The sequence below is a fragment of the Pygoscelis adeliae genome, unplaced genomic scaffold (assembly GCF_000699105.1).
Source record: "Pygoscelis adeliae isolate BGI_AS28 unplaced genomic scaffold, ASM69910v1 Scaffold420, whole genome shotgun sequence".
Classification (NCBI taxonomy): Eukaryota; Metazoa; Chordata; class Aves; order Sphenisciformes; family Spheniscidae; genus Pygoscelis; species Pygoscelis adeliae.
The window spans coordinates 361939-378041 of NW_008823871.1; the positions used below are offsets into that span (position 1 = coordinate 361939).

The 16103-nt window shown below is 46.3% G+C and overlaps 1 protein-coding gene across 6 annotated transcripts in view; it reads right to left on the bottom strand.

The window, feature by feature from the left end:
• PLCB2 (phospholipase C, beta 2) overlaps positions 1–16103 on the bottom strand; it is a 62811-nt gene that overhangs the window by 32794 nt on the left and 13914 nt on the right. For 5 of the 6 annotated variants that reach the window (XR_664007.1, XM_009333583.1, XM_009333600.1 and 2 more), the window contains exons 1-3: positions 15890–16083; positions 11767–11844; positions 9260–9328 (exon numbers count right to left, since the gene is read on the bottom strand). Coding sequence is in view for 5 of the 6 variants with exons in the window: in XM_009333583.1 (XP_009331858.1) it covers positions 9260–9328; positions 11767–11844; positions 15890–15973 (231 nt within the window). In the remaining variant the exon portion in view is untranslated. Of the gene's footprint in view, positions 1–9259; positions 9329–11766; positions 11845–15889; positions 16084–16103 lie in introns of those variants that run through there. The other variant, XM_009333592.1, reaches the window with a different exon arrangement.

Sequence of the window (16103 nt, forward strand, 5' to 3'; positions counted from 1 at the left end):
GGATGAAGGGAGAATGAGGCAAACTGTACCTGAAAAAACCAGGACCCAATCCAAACATTGGCCCAAATTCACAGCAAGCTTTTCAAGGGTTGCAAAATTGTTTAATGTGATCTTCCTTTCCTTAGCTTTCCTTATTTTTCATCTTTATTCTGGAGCCTGCATTACCTGGATCCTCCATGGAACAAAACATTGTGACTAACGTCACTGCACAAACATGCTGTTTTGGTCTGAAAAAGTAAAAGTTGGAGACTGCTTTTAAAGAAATTCCTTCTGAAACTTCATCCTGAACTTGCAGACAAGCAGAGGAGTATTTGGCCTGCTCATATCAGAGGTGCATAACCAGGTTATTGCAGACAGCCGTTTGTCAAAACACACACAAAGAAAGTCTTTTAGATTAGTGTGATACCTTTTGCTGTAACCTCCCTCCACCACAAGAAAGACGTTGTTTGGGACCTGGAAGGCCTACCAGCTTTAGACCTGGTGACCAGCGAGATGGGCTCTCTCCCTCCAAGTCACATTTTCTGCTAGTTGTCAGTTGCTGGAAGTGTTTTTTTCCATAGCAATTGCAGTATCCTACAGTGATAGCTCACCAGAGGTTTGTTTTGTTAAGTATAAGGCTCATCCTATTAGTCGTACTTGGATTTCATCACCATATGAAAGTATTTACAGAACCCCTTTAAATTATTTAGCGTTTTCTGCATTCCTACGTAAGGTGTCAGTAAGCCAAGGTATCCTGGAGTTGTACTGACAGTCGCTATTTATAATGAAAGGATAAAATTCCCGTGTCCTGGAATAAAGCACAGCAATTCATTATCTAAAGCGCAGGATAAATCCATATCAAAGCAAACAGGGAGGCTGTCAGAGCACCTGCTCCTTCAGAAACTAAGGGCAAAATTCACGATCGGGGCTTGTTAGCAGAGCAGGTCAGACTCAGAAGTTTAACTGGAGCTGGAGTCTGAGCTCTCGCTGTATGCACAAACATACAGTTAGGCACGTGGCTGAGTTACCGCGTTTCAACAAGTTAAAACATCAGTAACACCTTAACGCATTAGATAATCACATTAACTTCGGCAAAAGAGGTTTTAGCTAAATGACTTTACCTTTGTGGTTGCTATAAACTTAGAGCACATATAAAGTCAGCCGCTGCAGTTCAGCTCATGTTTAGTGACTTGTTAAGCTGCTACTAACTGGTGTCTGAATCTTTGCAAGTTGAAGAAAGCGAACTCCCCAACCTTAGACCTCCGTGGACCTCAATTTAGCCCAAACCAGCTATAAACCCCTCTATGCAACCATCTGTTTGCACCCCATTGTGATTCAAATGGAAGCAATTCCATTTCTGCCACAGAATTTTCTCTTTACATTTGGACTGTAATAGAAGAAACTCCGAAACAGCCCAGCTTCAGGCATTCTTATGTATCTGCACCGTGTCACAGACAGAGCTACATATATATATTTTATAAGGAACTCTGCAGGTTTTTTCCACTGCGTTTTTCCAGATTTCTGGAGCACGTGCAATTTTGACACATCTGCAGCAAACAGGCATCTTTAGGAAAAACAGGATGGCCTGGGTTATAACTCAAGATGATCCAACTGCTGTCTCTCACTTCATAAAAGCAACTCTCTGCAGGGGTAACTCTGAAACCTGTATAATCCAAAAGCATTTGGAGGGAAAGAAGGGGGAAAGCAGTCAACCACCCAGAAGATTTGCCTATTTTCTAATAGTTAGGGAATTTCTAAAATGCCTCATTTTTGCTTTGTTGATTTGAGCAATTTTCCTTCGCAGAAGCCAGCAGCACCCACGTACCCACACCTCCTCTCCGCGCTCATAGCAACTTCTTGACGGAGCTTAACTTTTCACTACAAGTGGCAAAGCGTTAGGATTTTAACTTCAAATTTAACTTCATCTTGCAAACCCACTGGCATTTGTTCAGCTTCCTTACCTCTGGTGTTGTAAATCATACGACGCTAAGACAATAGAGAACTTGTGGTTTATGCTGACCTCATTTCCTGCGTTTGTTACAAACTGGCTCCTCCCAGCCCTTCCTTCTCTGCAAGCTGGTGTCGCTCGGCTCTCCGGCAGACCCTTCTGTTCGCTCTACGTCCCCAGCACGCTGAACGCTGCATCAGAACGTCTGCCTTTATCTAGCTGTGCTCCGCCAGACAAACCTGACACATGCCGTGTTTGGCAACGGCCTGGTATCCGATCACCTTCTCGGAACAAGAAGTTCATGGCGTGCCTTAGCCTGGGCAGCTTTTTATACGCCATGCCCTTTATCAGCATTAACTTACGACACCTCCTAACACCTCGGTGAAGTTAATAGCTTCATTTTGTGAGAAGCAAACTGCAGCGGGGAGAGGAAAGGATGATCTTGTTAGGGATCTAAATTGGGTCATATTTTCCCAGCAACTGACTTCCAGCCTGGCCTTAAGCGAGCCACCCGCTTACTTTGTGCTGCCTACTTTACACGGGGATTATGTCTCTCGCGGGATAAACGCAGTGATGTTGGCATGACACTGCATGAAGATGGTGAGAGAGGACCAGAGACTGTGTCCAAGAGCACTGAACCTGATGCCACGTCTTGGCTCTTTCATAACCTGTGCTCCTTTAGCACCTTGTGCTGCAGCTTCGCTATGTAATTACTTAGTGTCATGCTGCAGGTGGCCGTAAAGGAAAAATAGGAATTGCTATATGAAAAGCAGGACAGCCCTATTAGCCATGCAAATCAGAGGAAGGGAACCATGCTTAGCAAATGCACTTAAAACCCCAAACAAACAACCCACCGGCAGAGTAGCTGAAATACAGCTTCAGCTTGCATTTCACTTCCCACCTCCTGATTTCCCTAAAATCTTCATCTGTACAAACCAGATTCATAGTCCAGAGAAAAGCAAATTCTCAGGCAAATATAAACAGAGCCAGACCTAACGCAAGAGACAGAGAGAGACAGTCCTTTCTCTACTTGAAACGGGATACGGCCGAACAATAGCCGGGATTTGCCACTGCTGCACGCGCTCACTGCACTCTGACAATTTTTATCTTCACAAAACGTGCTACATGATGCATGTAGCTGGTATTAGAACACAAGACGTGACAACAAATCTTCTCTTTTGGAGAAGAAAGATCTTGTTTGGTAGCCAGAAGGGAAAGGGAGCACCGAGATTATTCAAATGCCCTTGGGTCTGCAGGTAACGCTCACGTCCTCGTTAGCAGCACTGCTCCATCATGGGATTCAGAAAGGAGACCGATTGCTGTGAAGCAGGGAGGGCTGTCCTGCCACCGTCTGCACTGCGGGGGCCAGCCTGTCTCCGCGCCGAGCATCTCAGCGAGACGAGGCAGAAAAAGAAGCAGATGAAGCACTCTCAGCCCTCACTGCTGTCTTATCTAAAGGAACCGGAAAATGCAGCAGCACGCAGATTCACACGGCATAAAATAACCCGCGGCATTCTGGAACTGAGCAGGAACTGACTGCGAGGGAGAGATACAGACTGTGCATCCTCAGTAACTTCTGTCCCTGGGGTCTAAGAGCTCACACTGCAGAAAGATGGAAGAGGCAGAAAAAGGGCCCAGCACAGCAAAAAGGCCATTATTCAGATGTGACTGTTTCCTCGCTCGGCCCCTGCTCCCTCCACTATTTATAAATCCTTTGCAAGCCACAGGCTTCTACCCACTTTTCTCTTGCATGCACACATATCAGTTTGTCTCCATACGGCTTCTCGTGATCACTCTTTTACTTGGAGGCCTGAACATCAGACTTTGTTTAGTTCCATCCTGTGCTCACGCACGTTGCTGAATGCACAGCATAGCGCTGAGATGATGCTCAATGCCCAGAGCTGCCACCTCCCCCCTGCGATGCAGCAGAACGACCGACCACCCACAACGTGTTTATAAGTCCATGGCTCAGCTCCGAGTGCACTGTGAGTACTCCCTGCATTGCTGGTTCCTAAACACTACTCGCTCCTACTTTATCATCTCAAATTATGACACGTGAAATACCTTGGTATAATCTTCTCCCTTGTACACGTCCAGTTCAGAGTCTGCATCTCTGGGTTCAATAACAACAAAATGCGTATGGAGGACGAAACTTTTATAATCATGACAGTCAGAAAATACAACTTCTGTTTTTAGGAAGAGTTATGCTTGTTTCAAAGCCAATGCCTGCTGAAATGTCTAAACAAAACCCAAGATGAAGCCAACAGCCCAGCAGTCTGGCCCAGAACATCATGTGTTTTGGTCCTAATTATTACGTTCTCTGTCAGTGTTCTGGGGTCTTGGTGCATGAGAAAAAAAACAAAACGGAGCAGCCGTTATTGTTCCTTGTTACTCAAAAGAAAACACAGAATTGCACTGTAAATAACATCTTGATCGGCTTCGGCATGCTGCTGAACTACATTCAATAGCTTTTTATCTTGTCTCACTTATGTTCAAAGTCCCTGCTAATTCTTATCTTTATTACTCTTGAACATGCGCCAAAGTTCATTCTGCCCTGTCTCTCAAAAAAAATTTCCATGGAGAAAAGACACTACAGAACGCTGAGCAGCTCTCAAAGAAAATAAAGCAAAGGGGGTGAGAAGGGGAAACCTGCACACGCATAGAAGATGTCCTGGGAGGACTCGAGGGCTGTGTGCGTGTTTATGTGCTAATACGCCAGGAGGCGAGGGCTCAGGAGGGGGGCAGGAAGAGAGGAGAGTCTTTGCTCAAAGCAAACACGTCTGTCCCTCACCTTCAGGCACGTTCAGTTCCAGGAATCGTTTCCTTCTGGGGCAAATAGCAGTGGCCCTTCTCATTTGGAGGTGGCTCCTATTGCTGCCAGCCCTTAGTGACTTGCCCCTTTTTCAATGCCACGCTTACTCTGCTGGGCACTACAGGCTGACTATCTACTCCCTAAACACCTGCAGTGTCAGGAAGGGGCTCCCACCAGTCCCTGCCTCCCAGCTTGCAGGAACAGCGCTGTGTGACCTGTCCTGGCGAGGGAGTGCGTACGACGGCAGGTCTTTCCAGAAGTGGTTTTCTGTGTGGGCGCTTTGGTGTTATTCTTCTTGCTGGGTGTAGAGAGGTTACAAAGAAAAACCCCAAACCTCTTGCTTAGCAGCAGCGGGAAAGTGTTACTGAAAGCAGGTTAACTCCCAACATCCACAGTACAGCCACCGGTTAGCAGGGAGACTCATTTCACCTACGTCGGTCTGAAAAGCTCAGGGCATGTTCCACCCTCCTGCAGCATGAACCACAGCCAAAAAGCGCACAGTACCTTGCAGAGGAAAGCAATAGCGCAGATGCTCTCAAAGCACTTTCCTTCCTTGTGAATTCCTTCAGCCGCAATTCAGTAGGAAAACCAGATCACAAGCTTTGCCTCACAGAGGCTGTGGATTTACTACAGCATCACTTGGCAAGGAAGGGGAGAGGAGGGGAAAGGGATGCTTCATTTGTTACTGGTACTTCCAAACGCTGTCATCTCGTTCTCCTTGTCTTAAATATCACCCATTAGGCCCCTTCTCCACTTTTAGCCAATGAAACAAGCAACCATTTATTAATTTCAGCAGTTACATCCCACAACCATTCCAAGCCATTATTCTGTAACAGGGAAGACAGCACCCTTTTTCATTCTCCCGCCCTTCACCTCTAACAGATCTTTCTTTGCTCCATCACACCAGTTTTTCATATTTATACCTTTTTGAAATGATGCACCAGACGTAGTTGCCCTATGCAGAGGGTGTGGTTAAGAAATTTTCACTGCTTTCTGCGTTCCTTTGAGCAAATCCTGTTCCCAGGAAAGCCAACTGAATACACAACTGAGGGCTTTAAGCAAGCCCTGCAGAAGCATCGTGGATAGTACAGACATGTGTAAATAAGAAATTTCCAGGACTGGATGGCACATCTCTCCCACCATTTTGGTTCAATGGCTATTTCAGTGCCCACACAAGACCTCCCATCATCCCATAAGAGAGGCTGATAAGGAGCCAGCCTAGTGCATTTTACTATGTATTGTCATAGAAATGCCAGAAAATCCCCTGAAATAAAAAGGGGACTTATTTTAAATGGGTCCCTGTGAAATGCAGAATTCAAAAAGCACTTGGGATTTTCACAGCAGAGGTTGTCATCAAGTGCATCACTTCTGCCTGTTGAGAATACTTAATAAATCACTTGGTGCTTGACCTTTGTTTCTTAAAAAAAAGCTGTAGCCAATTCCCAGTACTGTAAAATACTGTCTCTGGCCTATTACACCGGCTAGAATACAACAGCTACACCAGGTCAGACCACAGATCCATCCAGATGCCTGGGGAAAAGTATAAGAACGGGGCAAATGCAATGATACTTTCCTGACACATTTCTGCAGCTTCCAGCAATTTATGATTTGGCAACTTCCTAAGCCAGAGGCATTATCTTGCATTTGATAACCCTGAAAGGGCATTTCCTTCTTGTCCTGACTTTTTAAACTCATGTACGTTTTCATGACTTGTGCAGGAAGGCATCCCACAGCGCAGCGACACGAGGTGTAAAACAGCAGCACCTCCTGCTTGTGCTGAACCTGCCTTTGGAAAATTCCACTTGATGGGTAGCTCTCACACTGGAAGAAACACTGAGTAACTGCTTCGTGCTCACCTTCTCCATTCAACTCCTGATTTTACAGCACTCCGCAATACTCCTCCACATCCCTCATTTTTTTTGCCAGACCACAGTCCCTGCCTACTCAGATGCTCTTCCTACAGTAGCCGTTTCATTCTTTTATTGATCGTGCTGCTCTTCTCTACCTTTTCCAGTTCTTCGCCTCCTTTGAGATGAGGACACTAGAAACGCACAGAAACACGGGTGCATTCAGGGTGTACACAGTGGCATGATTTCCTAATTCTTTCCTTATAATTCCTAACATACAACTTATTTTTGAGCAAATACTACTGAACACTGAGTTGATATTTCTGTGGATTTACCATACTCTCAAGATCTTGTTTCTGAGTGGCAATAGTCAACTCACAGCCTGTTATTACAGAAGGGTAGGATCAGGGTTTTTTTGTGTGCGTTGCCTGATTTTTATCTGTACTAAATTTTATCACTCATTAGATCATCCAGTCAATCAGCAATTCAAGGTCTTTCTACATGTCTGCCCTCATTCTATTACCCCAAATAACTTGGTACCATTGGCAAACTCTGTCTTGTCTCTGTACACCTCTGTTGCAGGTCACGTAGGAATACAGAGTATGTCACAGGCCCAAGCACTGACCTTTCTGGGAGGTTGCTGGTTCTCTCTCTCTCTCCTCTCCAGAGACTTTTCTTATTCTCCAGCAGTAATTTTTCCATGCAAAGATGTCCTCTCTTATTCTGTTCTTTAAGAGCCTTTGCTTATTGATGGGAATCACACGGGCCACTTTCCAATTCCATTGGAAAGATTTAGAGCTAACTATGGAACACAGCCACTGCTTCCCCCTCTTTTGCTTTTTGCTACCCCGGTACTGCTCACGAATTTCCTCATTCTTTTCACAAACTTCTTTATGCTTTTATTAAAAATCCCTTTTAGAAGGCCATTTTAGTTTTTCTCTGGATATGGAACGCAGTCATCCCAAAATTGTACTGTGAATTGCTCTTAAAAAAACTGGGGTTGGTCTTGTTTCCAGGGCAATTCCTTGTTTGTGAGTTGGCATTACAGAAAGATGCTGTTTGAGCAGAAATTCCTTCTGTCTAGAGGCAGCTCTGACACTGCACTTGTGCCAGCAGTTTCTCCTGGTAGTCTCCAATTAGTTGTCTTTAACTAATTGCTAAAATCTAGGACATTTTTCTCCAGCCTGGCTGCTGCCACCAGAAGGACATCCACCCATGGCCTCAGTACTTACACCATCAATTTATAATCTATATCAAAGCTGAATTCATTTTGTAAAAAGGTTATTCCTGAAAGTTTAACACCCTAGAAAATAGTATCTCATGCCTCTCCTTTAAGTTGGCCTTTTCCTTACTGCATTCTGTCTGGAGTGTAGCACCTAGCTCTACCAGCTCCAAGTATTTTATTCTCTCAAATGGGAAAAAAAAAAACACACAACAAAAACTTCGAGAGCTTTTTTCCAGACACTCCCACAATATGAGTTGCAGACAAAGTTTTAGGCTTGTTGAAAACGCAAATATGTTTCATTCTAATGAATTTCCAAGAAGAAACACAGTTTCTCAGAAGGAATTATGATTTTTAATGACTGTGTAAGATGGGTGCTGTTCTTGAGCTCTGCTGTGCTTTTAGCACCCACCTCATTATGGTCTTTTCAGAAAGATCAGTCCTGGGGAGCTCTGAATAGACATTTTCAGAGCAGTATTAAGAAAACAGCTGTACTACTTACGCAAAGAGGCTGCTTGGGTCTCTCAGTATATATTGCAAAATCTTCCCCTTCTGCATTAGACTGAGAATCACGTATGTTACCATATGGAACCATTATCTTTACTCCTTTGTTTCCTTTTCACATTCTCGCTTTACTTCAATTTTCTGCTTGCCTTTTCCATACATGGAAAAGTTAAACAAAAAACAGGCCCAGAAAAAAGTCCTAACAAGGACAACTTTGCTGCAGGAAGCTTAAATTGTAACTGAAACCAAGAACAAAGTCATAATCATATGCTTCCCTTAGTCTGCCACCCTGCAAGCAGACAATTTAAAAGTATTTTTTTTGGGGGGGGGGGGGGGGGGGGGGGGGGGGGGAACCACTAGTTTTTCTGAAACTACATTTTTTCCCCTTTAAAGGGGAAAAAGAGCCCCACCACACACTGCGTTGGAATCTCACTGTAACTACAGGTTTGTAGCTGCCTTGACCCAGCCTGTGCATCTTTGCACAAGAGAGCAGCTCTGGTGACTCAGTACAGAAGCATGACAAGTCTCCTGCAGGACTTCCCAGTGTAGCTCAGTGAACGTAAAGGCCTGGCCAAGATTAAAGCTAGCCAGATGTATGGCGGGGGGAGAACACAGCCGCTGTGCACAACAGAAAATGAGCCTTTTGGCAGGCACTTGGAATAGGAATTGTTGTTTTCCCAGCATTCTGGCATATTCTTTCCAACAAGCTCATATGCCATGGTCTGGACGTGCCTTTTATTTAGGTGCACAGAGGACCCCTGGGGCGTTCAGGGACAAGAGTAAAGATGGCTTTTCTATATTTACGCAGTTGTGATGTAAGGACACAAAGTCCTCTCTGCCTTCTTGTAACAGAAAGCCAGGGTAAACTGCCTCGGCTAATGCCAAAGCCCTAGGCAGCCTTGCCTTTCCCATATGAACAACTGGCAGAAATGAAGCTATGCACTCACCTTGGGAATTTTGGCAAATCGCCCTACTCTGGTATCTCGGATGCTGGTTATATCCAAAATTTCCATTTCCTACAACAGAATAAGGACAAGGAAGATGAAGAAAGACAAAGGATTAAGGAAAGAAATCCATTACAGAGACCCCAGAAGCTGCAAAGCAGGTCTCAGCCAGTGCCCTTCACTGGGAAGGAGCCCCCCCACCATGAACACCACAGGCAGGGAAACATCGGCTGCTGATACGCCAAGCTGGCAGGTTGGCTGGTGCAGAGGTGGCGGTGGTCTGCAGCACTGTCCTCTCCAGGGTGAGGCCGGAGACTCGGTGTGGATTACCACGAGAGGGACTGTATGACGTGTATAGATTTATATGGGGAAACTCTACCCCAGTTACAGTCCATGTGTTAATACAACCACTAATGTTCTCAGCCTGTCTTTTGCCTCCACACATTCAACACGGAGCAGCTGAGCTGGAAGGCAGGCAGGACCACCTCTTCCCAGGTCAATCCCAGCGGACCTTCACCTAATCTGTTCCGAAGCAATTCCCATGGAGGACATTCTACAACCTTCCCCAGGCAGCCCGCTCCACATCCTCACTACTGGCTAGTTGTCATGTTTATCTTGTTTGTTCTTTTAATATCCAACCTGAATTTCCTTCCTCTGTTACCAATTTGTCTGCTCACCATGGATCTGGAGAACAAATTACACTTGTTGCAGCAGATATTATTTTCCAAGATCACAATAAGGAACAACATGGATACCTGGCTGTATCCCCATTTTATTGTTAAGCAGGATGGAAATTTTACTCCTAATCCTAATTTATTGTCAAGCAGGATGGAAATTTTACTCCTAATCCCACTCCTTTGAGTCCTTAGTGCAAAAGCGGTGCAGTTTTTCTTCCTTGCTGTTCACGACAATAGATCTTAAGAGGAGTCAGCCAAAGATTAATAAACCACAAGAATTCAACAGACAAACTATTGCCCATACCACACCATGCTCTGTATCAGCCCATCTCTTGTCCCTGGTTGCTGTGCTCATGCCAGCCTGCACGTGACCTTCACAAGCCTGCCCCAGTTCCCTCTGACAGCCAGCATCTGCCCACCATGCTTCATGCTAGCTCACACTGCAGATTCCCTCGGAGAACAGGAAAGATGCCAGACAAATGCTTCCCCAAGGATGTAAAACAGGCTGTTGCTCCACTGCGGCTCTCAAATTTGTTTACAGTTTATTTTAGGAGCTAATCAATGGCATTTTCCAGGAATATGAGATTCCAGCCCCCAGTCTGGGTTTCCTCATGTCAGCTATACTTCCTTACCCCAGCCCCTTTCCCAGGTAATTAAATCTCTCGTACCACTAATCCAGTGAAATACCTCACTTTTGATGGGTGACAACAGCTCCCCTTGCCTCATTTTCTGCACCTCCACCAGTGCTACCACTTCTTCCTGCTGTCTGGCTGGAACCCTTACAGCAAAAATTCTACTGCCAGGAACAGACCTTGAAAGGGGAATGCGAATGACAGACGGCTGAAAGGAGAGCACATCTTCTGTAGGGATGTGACAGTCCCCAACCTTACGACACTGTTCTCGGAGGATGTGGCTGTGTGGCAGTGCCTTGCCCCCACTGCCACTGGGGCACAATCTTCTGAGAAGGCAGAGCTCGCCAAAACGCATCAGGTCTCTTGGCCAGGGCACTGTGCAGGACTACTGTCTCTATCTACCATGCCTCTTCAGCATGTAGGTCACGAGGAGGAAGTAGAGCTGAACCACAGCTCTGCTCTGGAAAGCAGAAGTAAGCCCAGCCTTCCACCTCCAGTCAGATCTCTCCACCCCTCCTTGCAACTCATCAGCGAGGAACTGAATTCTCTTCTTAAATTTGTTGCCCCTCTCTCTCCTCCAGCAGCCAGCATCCTGTGGTTTACCTCCGGCAGTGCACACATACCACCCTGACCTGAGAGGAGCACAACTCACTCTCCAGACTTGATGTTGTCTCTACATCACTGCGGTCACTACTTTTTTTTTTTCTTAAATCTTCTAAAAACACCAACAAGTCAGTTAATTACAACACAGGCTGCGCATGAGGTACACGTTAGCTGAAGCTGCGTACATTTAATTGCATACATCCAGCCATTTTCTTTCAACTGCACCACTGCACTGTTTCGGAGAATCCTTTAGCATGCCGGGTAACAGGGATATCAATACTACTGTTCTCTGAAGTCCTCTGAAGTACATCTAGTGAACTCTGCAGGTATAAAATGCCAGCGTGACAAGCACAAAAAGGCCATGCTCATCTCTGGCATTTTCACAGCTTAATTTCCTGCTCTTTTCTAGAACTCTGAAGACAAACCTGCCACTGAATAAGCACGAGACTCCCAGGTCCTTTGTTGGAGGTTTCCTGCTAAGTGGAATGAGTGTGGTAGTTAGCTCCTGACTGCAGGACTCGAGCACCTATGGTGTTTTAATCTCGCACAAACTTGAACTGGCTATTTGGAGACCAAGCTGTGAAGTCTGAGCACTTACCTTATTCTGATAGGTCCAGTATAAGTAAAAGCCCTTTGGATCCACGCGAAGAATCACAGGAGAAGCACTTGCTGTTTCCTGACAAAAAAACAGAAGAAAGAAGGTTAGCACCTTCCGTGACTTGGAGGACCCATCATGGGACATAAGGTTCCCAGTTCAAGTACAGACCCAGTCGGGTGAATCATCCTCTGATTTATGGAAGTGAACCAGATGATTTTAGTACATCTCTAGAGTAACAGTGTGAGGCTACGGAAGCCGATCTCTGCTGAAGCCTGGGTCTCACCTAACACTATGCATTTACCTAGAACAACTCTCTTGGAGCTTTCTATACAATGAATTAAGAGAACAAAGTACCTGTAGATGCAATTAATTGTTTCATTTGAACTGCCTTCCCTCCAAGGCACCTACTTTGTTCTATGAGCTCAGAAGGAGCCTAGGCCAAATAGAGATAGCATTCATGCATGGCATCTACCATCTAGGTGCCCATGCGAGTTATCTGGGCTCTCTTTATAGAGAACGGGGCCTAGTCAGGAAGAGTTCAAGGAGGGGTCCATCTAATACAGCAGATGAGTCTGCTTTAGGTGATCTTAAACTCCGCGGACTAGCTCTACACAGACTATAAAAAGAAGCAGCTATTTAAACACCCACATTACAGGCACAAAATTACATGAAATTATTCGGGGCTGATCCTGAACCCCATATAACAGGGGGGCCCTCCAGATCACAACCAAAGCATATGCTGCAAAGGAGACACGGGCTGCTGTGAGGTTGTGTACTTTGCCTCTGAACAATTACACTGCTCCTGCATTTTCAGTTAAGGGCAATTTCACAGACATTTTCAAAACAACATCCATTCCCCGTCTCACACGCAAGCCTGTGCTAAGAGTTGAACTAGCGTGAGCTCTTTGGAGACAGAGATAAAGAATGCTTGGTGCCTCTGCTTGGGCCCCAGCCCATTTGTTCACTCAGTCTAGACGACTCCTGACTGCATTTGACCTCTGGTGTCACAGAAGATAAGATCATAAGGCCTATCAGCCATTTCTAGGAAGGCTTCAAATTCAATTCAGGACATTGAAATACCCAGCTGAAACCGTTACTGAGATGAAACCAGTAATGGCATTTGGAAGTTGTATTTGTCACTTGGCCTTGGGTTCTTCAGTCTGCTATTGAACTCATACTTCACTCCAGAGTGTATCTGTATTTCCAGGGACCTCCATTTCCAGATTCAGTACTCTTCATTACATTAAACCGCCCATGCCACAGTGCATCGTATGTTCTCCTTTTACTCACTACTGCCTTTCTCAGAGTGTACCAGGGACAATGCTGATCTTCACAGCATCATGCCCACGTTCCCAGAACTCTCAGTTAGCTCCCTGAACACATGGCCACAAGCCACGAAGAGCAGAACAGGCACTGACTACTACTGAGTATTGTGCCATGTTTCTAGATTAACTTTATCTCCTACGAAGCAGCTTTCTTGAAAGCTAGCTGAGGCTGCAGTAAGGACCGCTGACAGCTGGCCTCCTGACCAGGGACGTGGATGGCCGTGGGGTGCAGGTAGACTTTCCTAAGGGGTGGCTCCTTGCAACAAAGGAGATGGTGAATTCCACAGAAGATGGTCTGGCAGCCAATCTGGCTGCTGCTCACACTGTAGAGTTCAACTCTAGGGCAGAAAGCAAATGTTGTCTGGTAAAATTCTGTAATACATAATCTTTCAAGGATAGAAAACATTTTCGCTTGTACTTAGAGGGCTAAGAGTCAGCAGAGCGCCAAATCCACACATGTCTGCTCAGCTTAAGAGGTCAGCTACTACATTGTGCCCTACTTGAGGTTTTGCAAGGGTTCCCAAGCCAGGTCTTGAAATAAACTATCATCCATGTAGTAGGACTTAACCTCCTTAGTCTGGCTGGCAGCCCCTGCTTGCTGGATGCTAAACACAGCAGAGAGTTGCTCCTTACCCCAAGATGTTGTAACTAACTCGGTGGGGAAGGTCAGAACAGTCCTGCCTGTCAGAGATCCTACTGCACTTTCCTCTAGAGAATACATTACAAAGGCTGGACAAGGTGTAGGCACTATAGAAAAAGTGTGGGTTTGCCTTACTCAAGAAACTGTTGGGTACAGTGAAGGCTCCAGTCCAGCCCCAAACTGTACAGTGATGCAAGGAGCCAATCTGATCTACCTTCACTCCTTTCCCTCAAATATTGTGGAAGGAGTTCAAAACTGTTACTAACAGCACGGCCAGGTCAATTCAAAGAGTGAAACAAAAAACACAGGCCCATGACCTTTGAAGAGTTGCTTTTATCCTGACCTTCCACTAGCAATCCTGCAGCCCAGAGCTCTTGTCGTCATCCTTTGCAGCCTGCTCTAACCGTGGAGTGGGAAAGAACGATGAGATGGAGCAACGTGACCGGAACAGCCCACTTGTGGAGAGGGCTTTCATTATCGTTGGAGGTCAAGTCTGTAAACTACTTAGTAGTTAGAGGCAACCTTTTAGGGATGTTTACAAATCTGTCAACCTTAGGGAAAAATCCACACAGGACTTGAGCTCCCTGACTCCTACGGTTGGTTGCAGCAGCAAATAAACACTTGGTGGGTCTTGGAAGTCCAACTTACCTACCTTGGGTTTCAAGGGAGCCTAACTATCCTAGGAATTCCCAGTGAAGTACTTAATAGCTTCAAGTTTTGGGGAAAGTGGTCCCCAGGGACTGAGCTTAGAAAGTCAGCAGCAATTTTATACAAGTTTGGCTACTGTTGTTCTCAGAAACCAAATCCCTGTTCAAATTCAAAAAAGCCACAAGTGCATTCTGCAGGCAGTGGCCCCACTGGAAAGAAAGGGAAGGCTGCGCTTTCTACCATACCCTGGTGTCATCCTCCTGTTTATGTACAGCTAGTGGAGTAACACCCAGTGATATTCCAACCTGTATTGCTCAGCATCCATCCTTTCTGTCAGCTGCATATTACACTGCTTTCTCATTTCCCAGTGCTGCTGGACCACCCTGCTTACACTGCACACAAGTGATCTGCCCCCCCCTCCACACACACACTGCCTTGAGACTTAAAACTCTATTCCAGCTTTACGCCCACAAAAGTAAGTGCTAATCCCTCCTGCATTGCTGCTGGAGGCTCCTTTTAGTGTGTCTCATCTGCAGTACCACATCAAATTTTTCCCCCAGATCTTGGTGAATAATCATAACCTGGCCTGCCCCCATTTTATCAACATTTATGCTCAATAGCAGACAATTCATACTCCAGACAAAATGGATGGGCAGCTGCTGTCCCCTCGCTCAGGTATGCGGGTATTAGGGGAAATACTCTTTTGCCTTCTTAGAAAGTGAGTTACATTCACATTAACTTCTCGTCTTCTGCTGTTCCACACTTTCTTCCCCTCACAATGAAAAGCAAACGGAGACTGCAAACCAGGTGTTTTGAAGATACAAGAGAACACCGAGTTGGAGAAAGAAGCAGCTTTTTGCAGCATCCTCCGAGGCTCCGGCACTGTTAAAGCACAGGCCCCTTGCTGCTCAGCCGCTGCGCACTTGGTAGCTCACAGACCCACAAGCCGGGCAGGCGTGGGAGGACATGGCTCACCCTCTGATCCACTCCAGCAACAGGGCCATAAGAGGAAGCAACTTGGAGCCCGATTTCCTCTCTATCTGCAAAGCACGGAGAGTCCGCTCAGCTCTGGAACGGATCCTGCCCCTCATGCTCCTCCGCACATGTCTGAACGCAGCATGTGCCTCTCGCCCCAAGGAGGCTCCCAGCAGCGACTGCCTTCCTGAGGGCCGGTTCACAGAGACAGGACCCTGGGGTCCTACACCAGAGGAGCTGCGCACACAGACCCAGTGGCACACTCCATTTACTTCCCTCCTCCACAATAGCAAGAGGTGCAGAAGCCACATGACCGACCCCTAACATATATGCCCTTTGTTTTTAGCCCTCAGCTCTCCTGTTCCTCTCAGTTCACTTGCCCTGTCCAGACATCACTGCTCTCAGGTACGACGCACAGCATCCCATCCCCCCACGGAGTACATGCTCCCAGCCTCCCCACAAACCCCGACCAAAACACGGCATCTGTCCTGTCACCATGCATACAACCTAGCGAAGCAAAAACCCGGGTACTCACATCGTCCCATTTGATGAAGCGCTCACCCTTGCACAGATACTCCTTCACCTCCGGGGGCTGCAGGACAGGGGTAAGCATTGACATTCTGCCCCACAGATGTGCTCCTCAGCTACCAGAAGCAATTAGCAGCTGCACAGTTTGCTCCTCCTTGGCCCCCTCTCCTCTATCTCTGTCTCTCACATGGCAGGGCTCTCTGCCATCACCACTGTTGGCA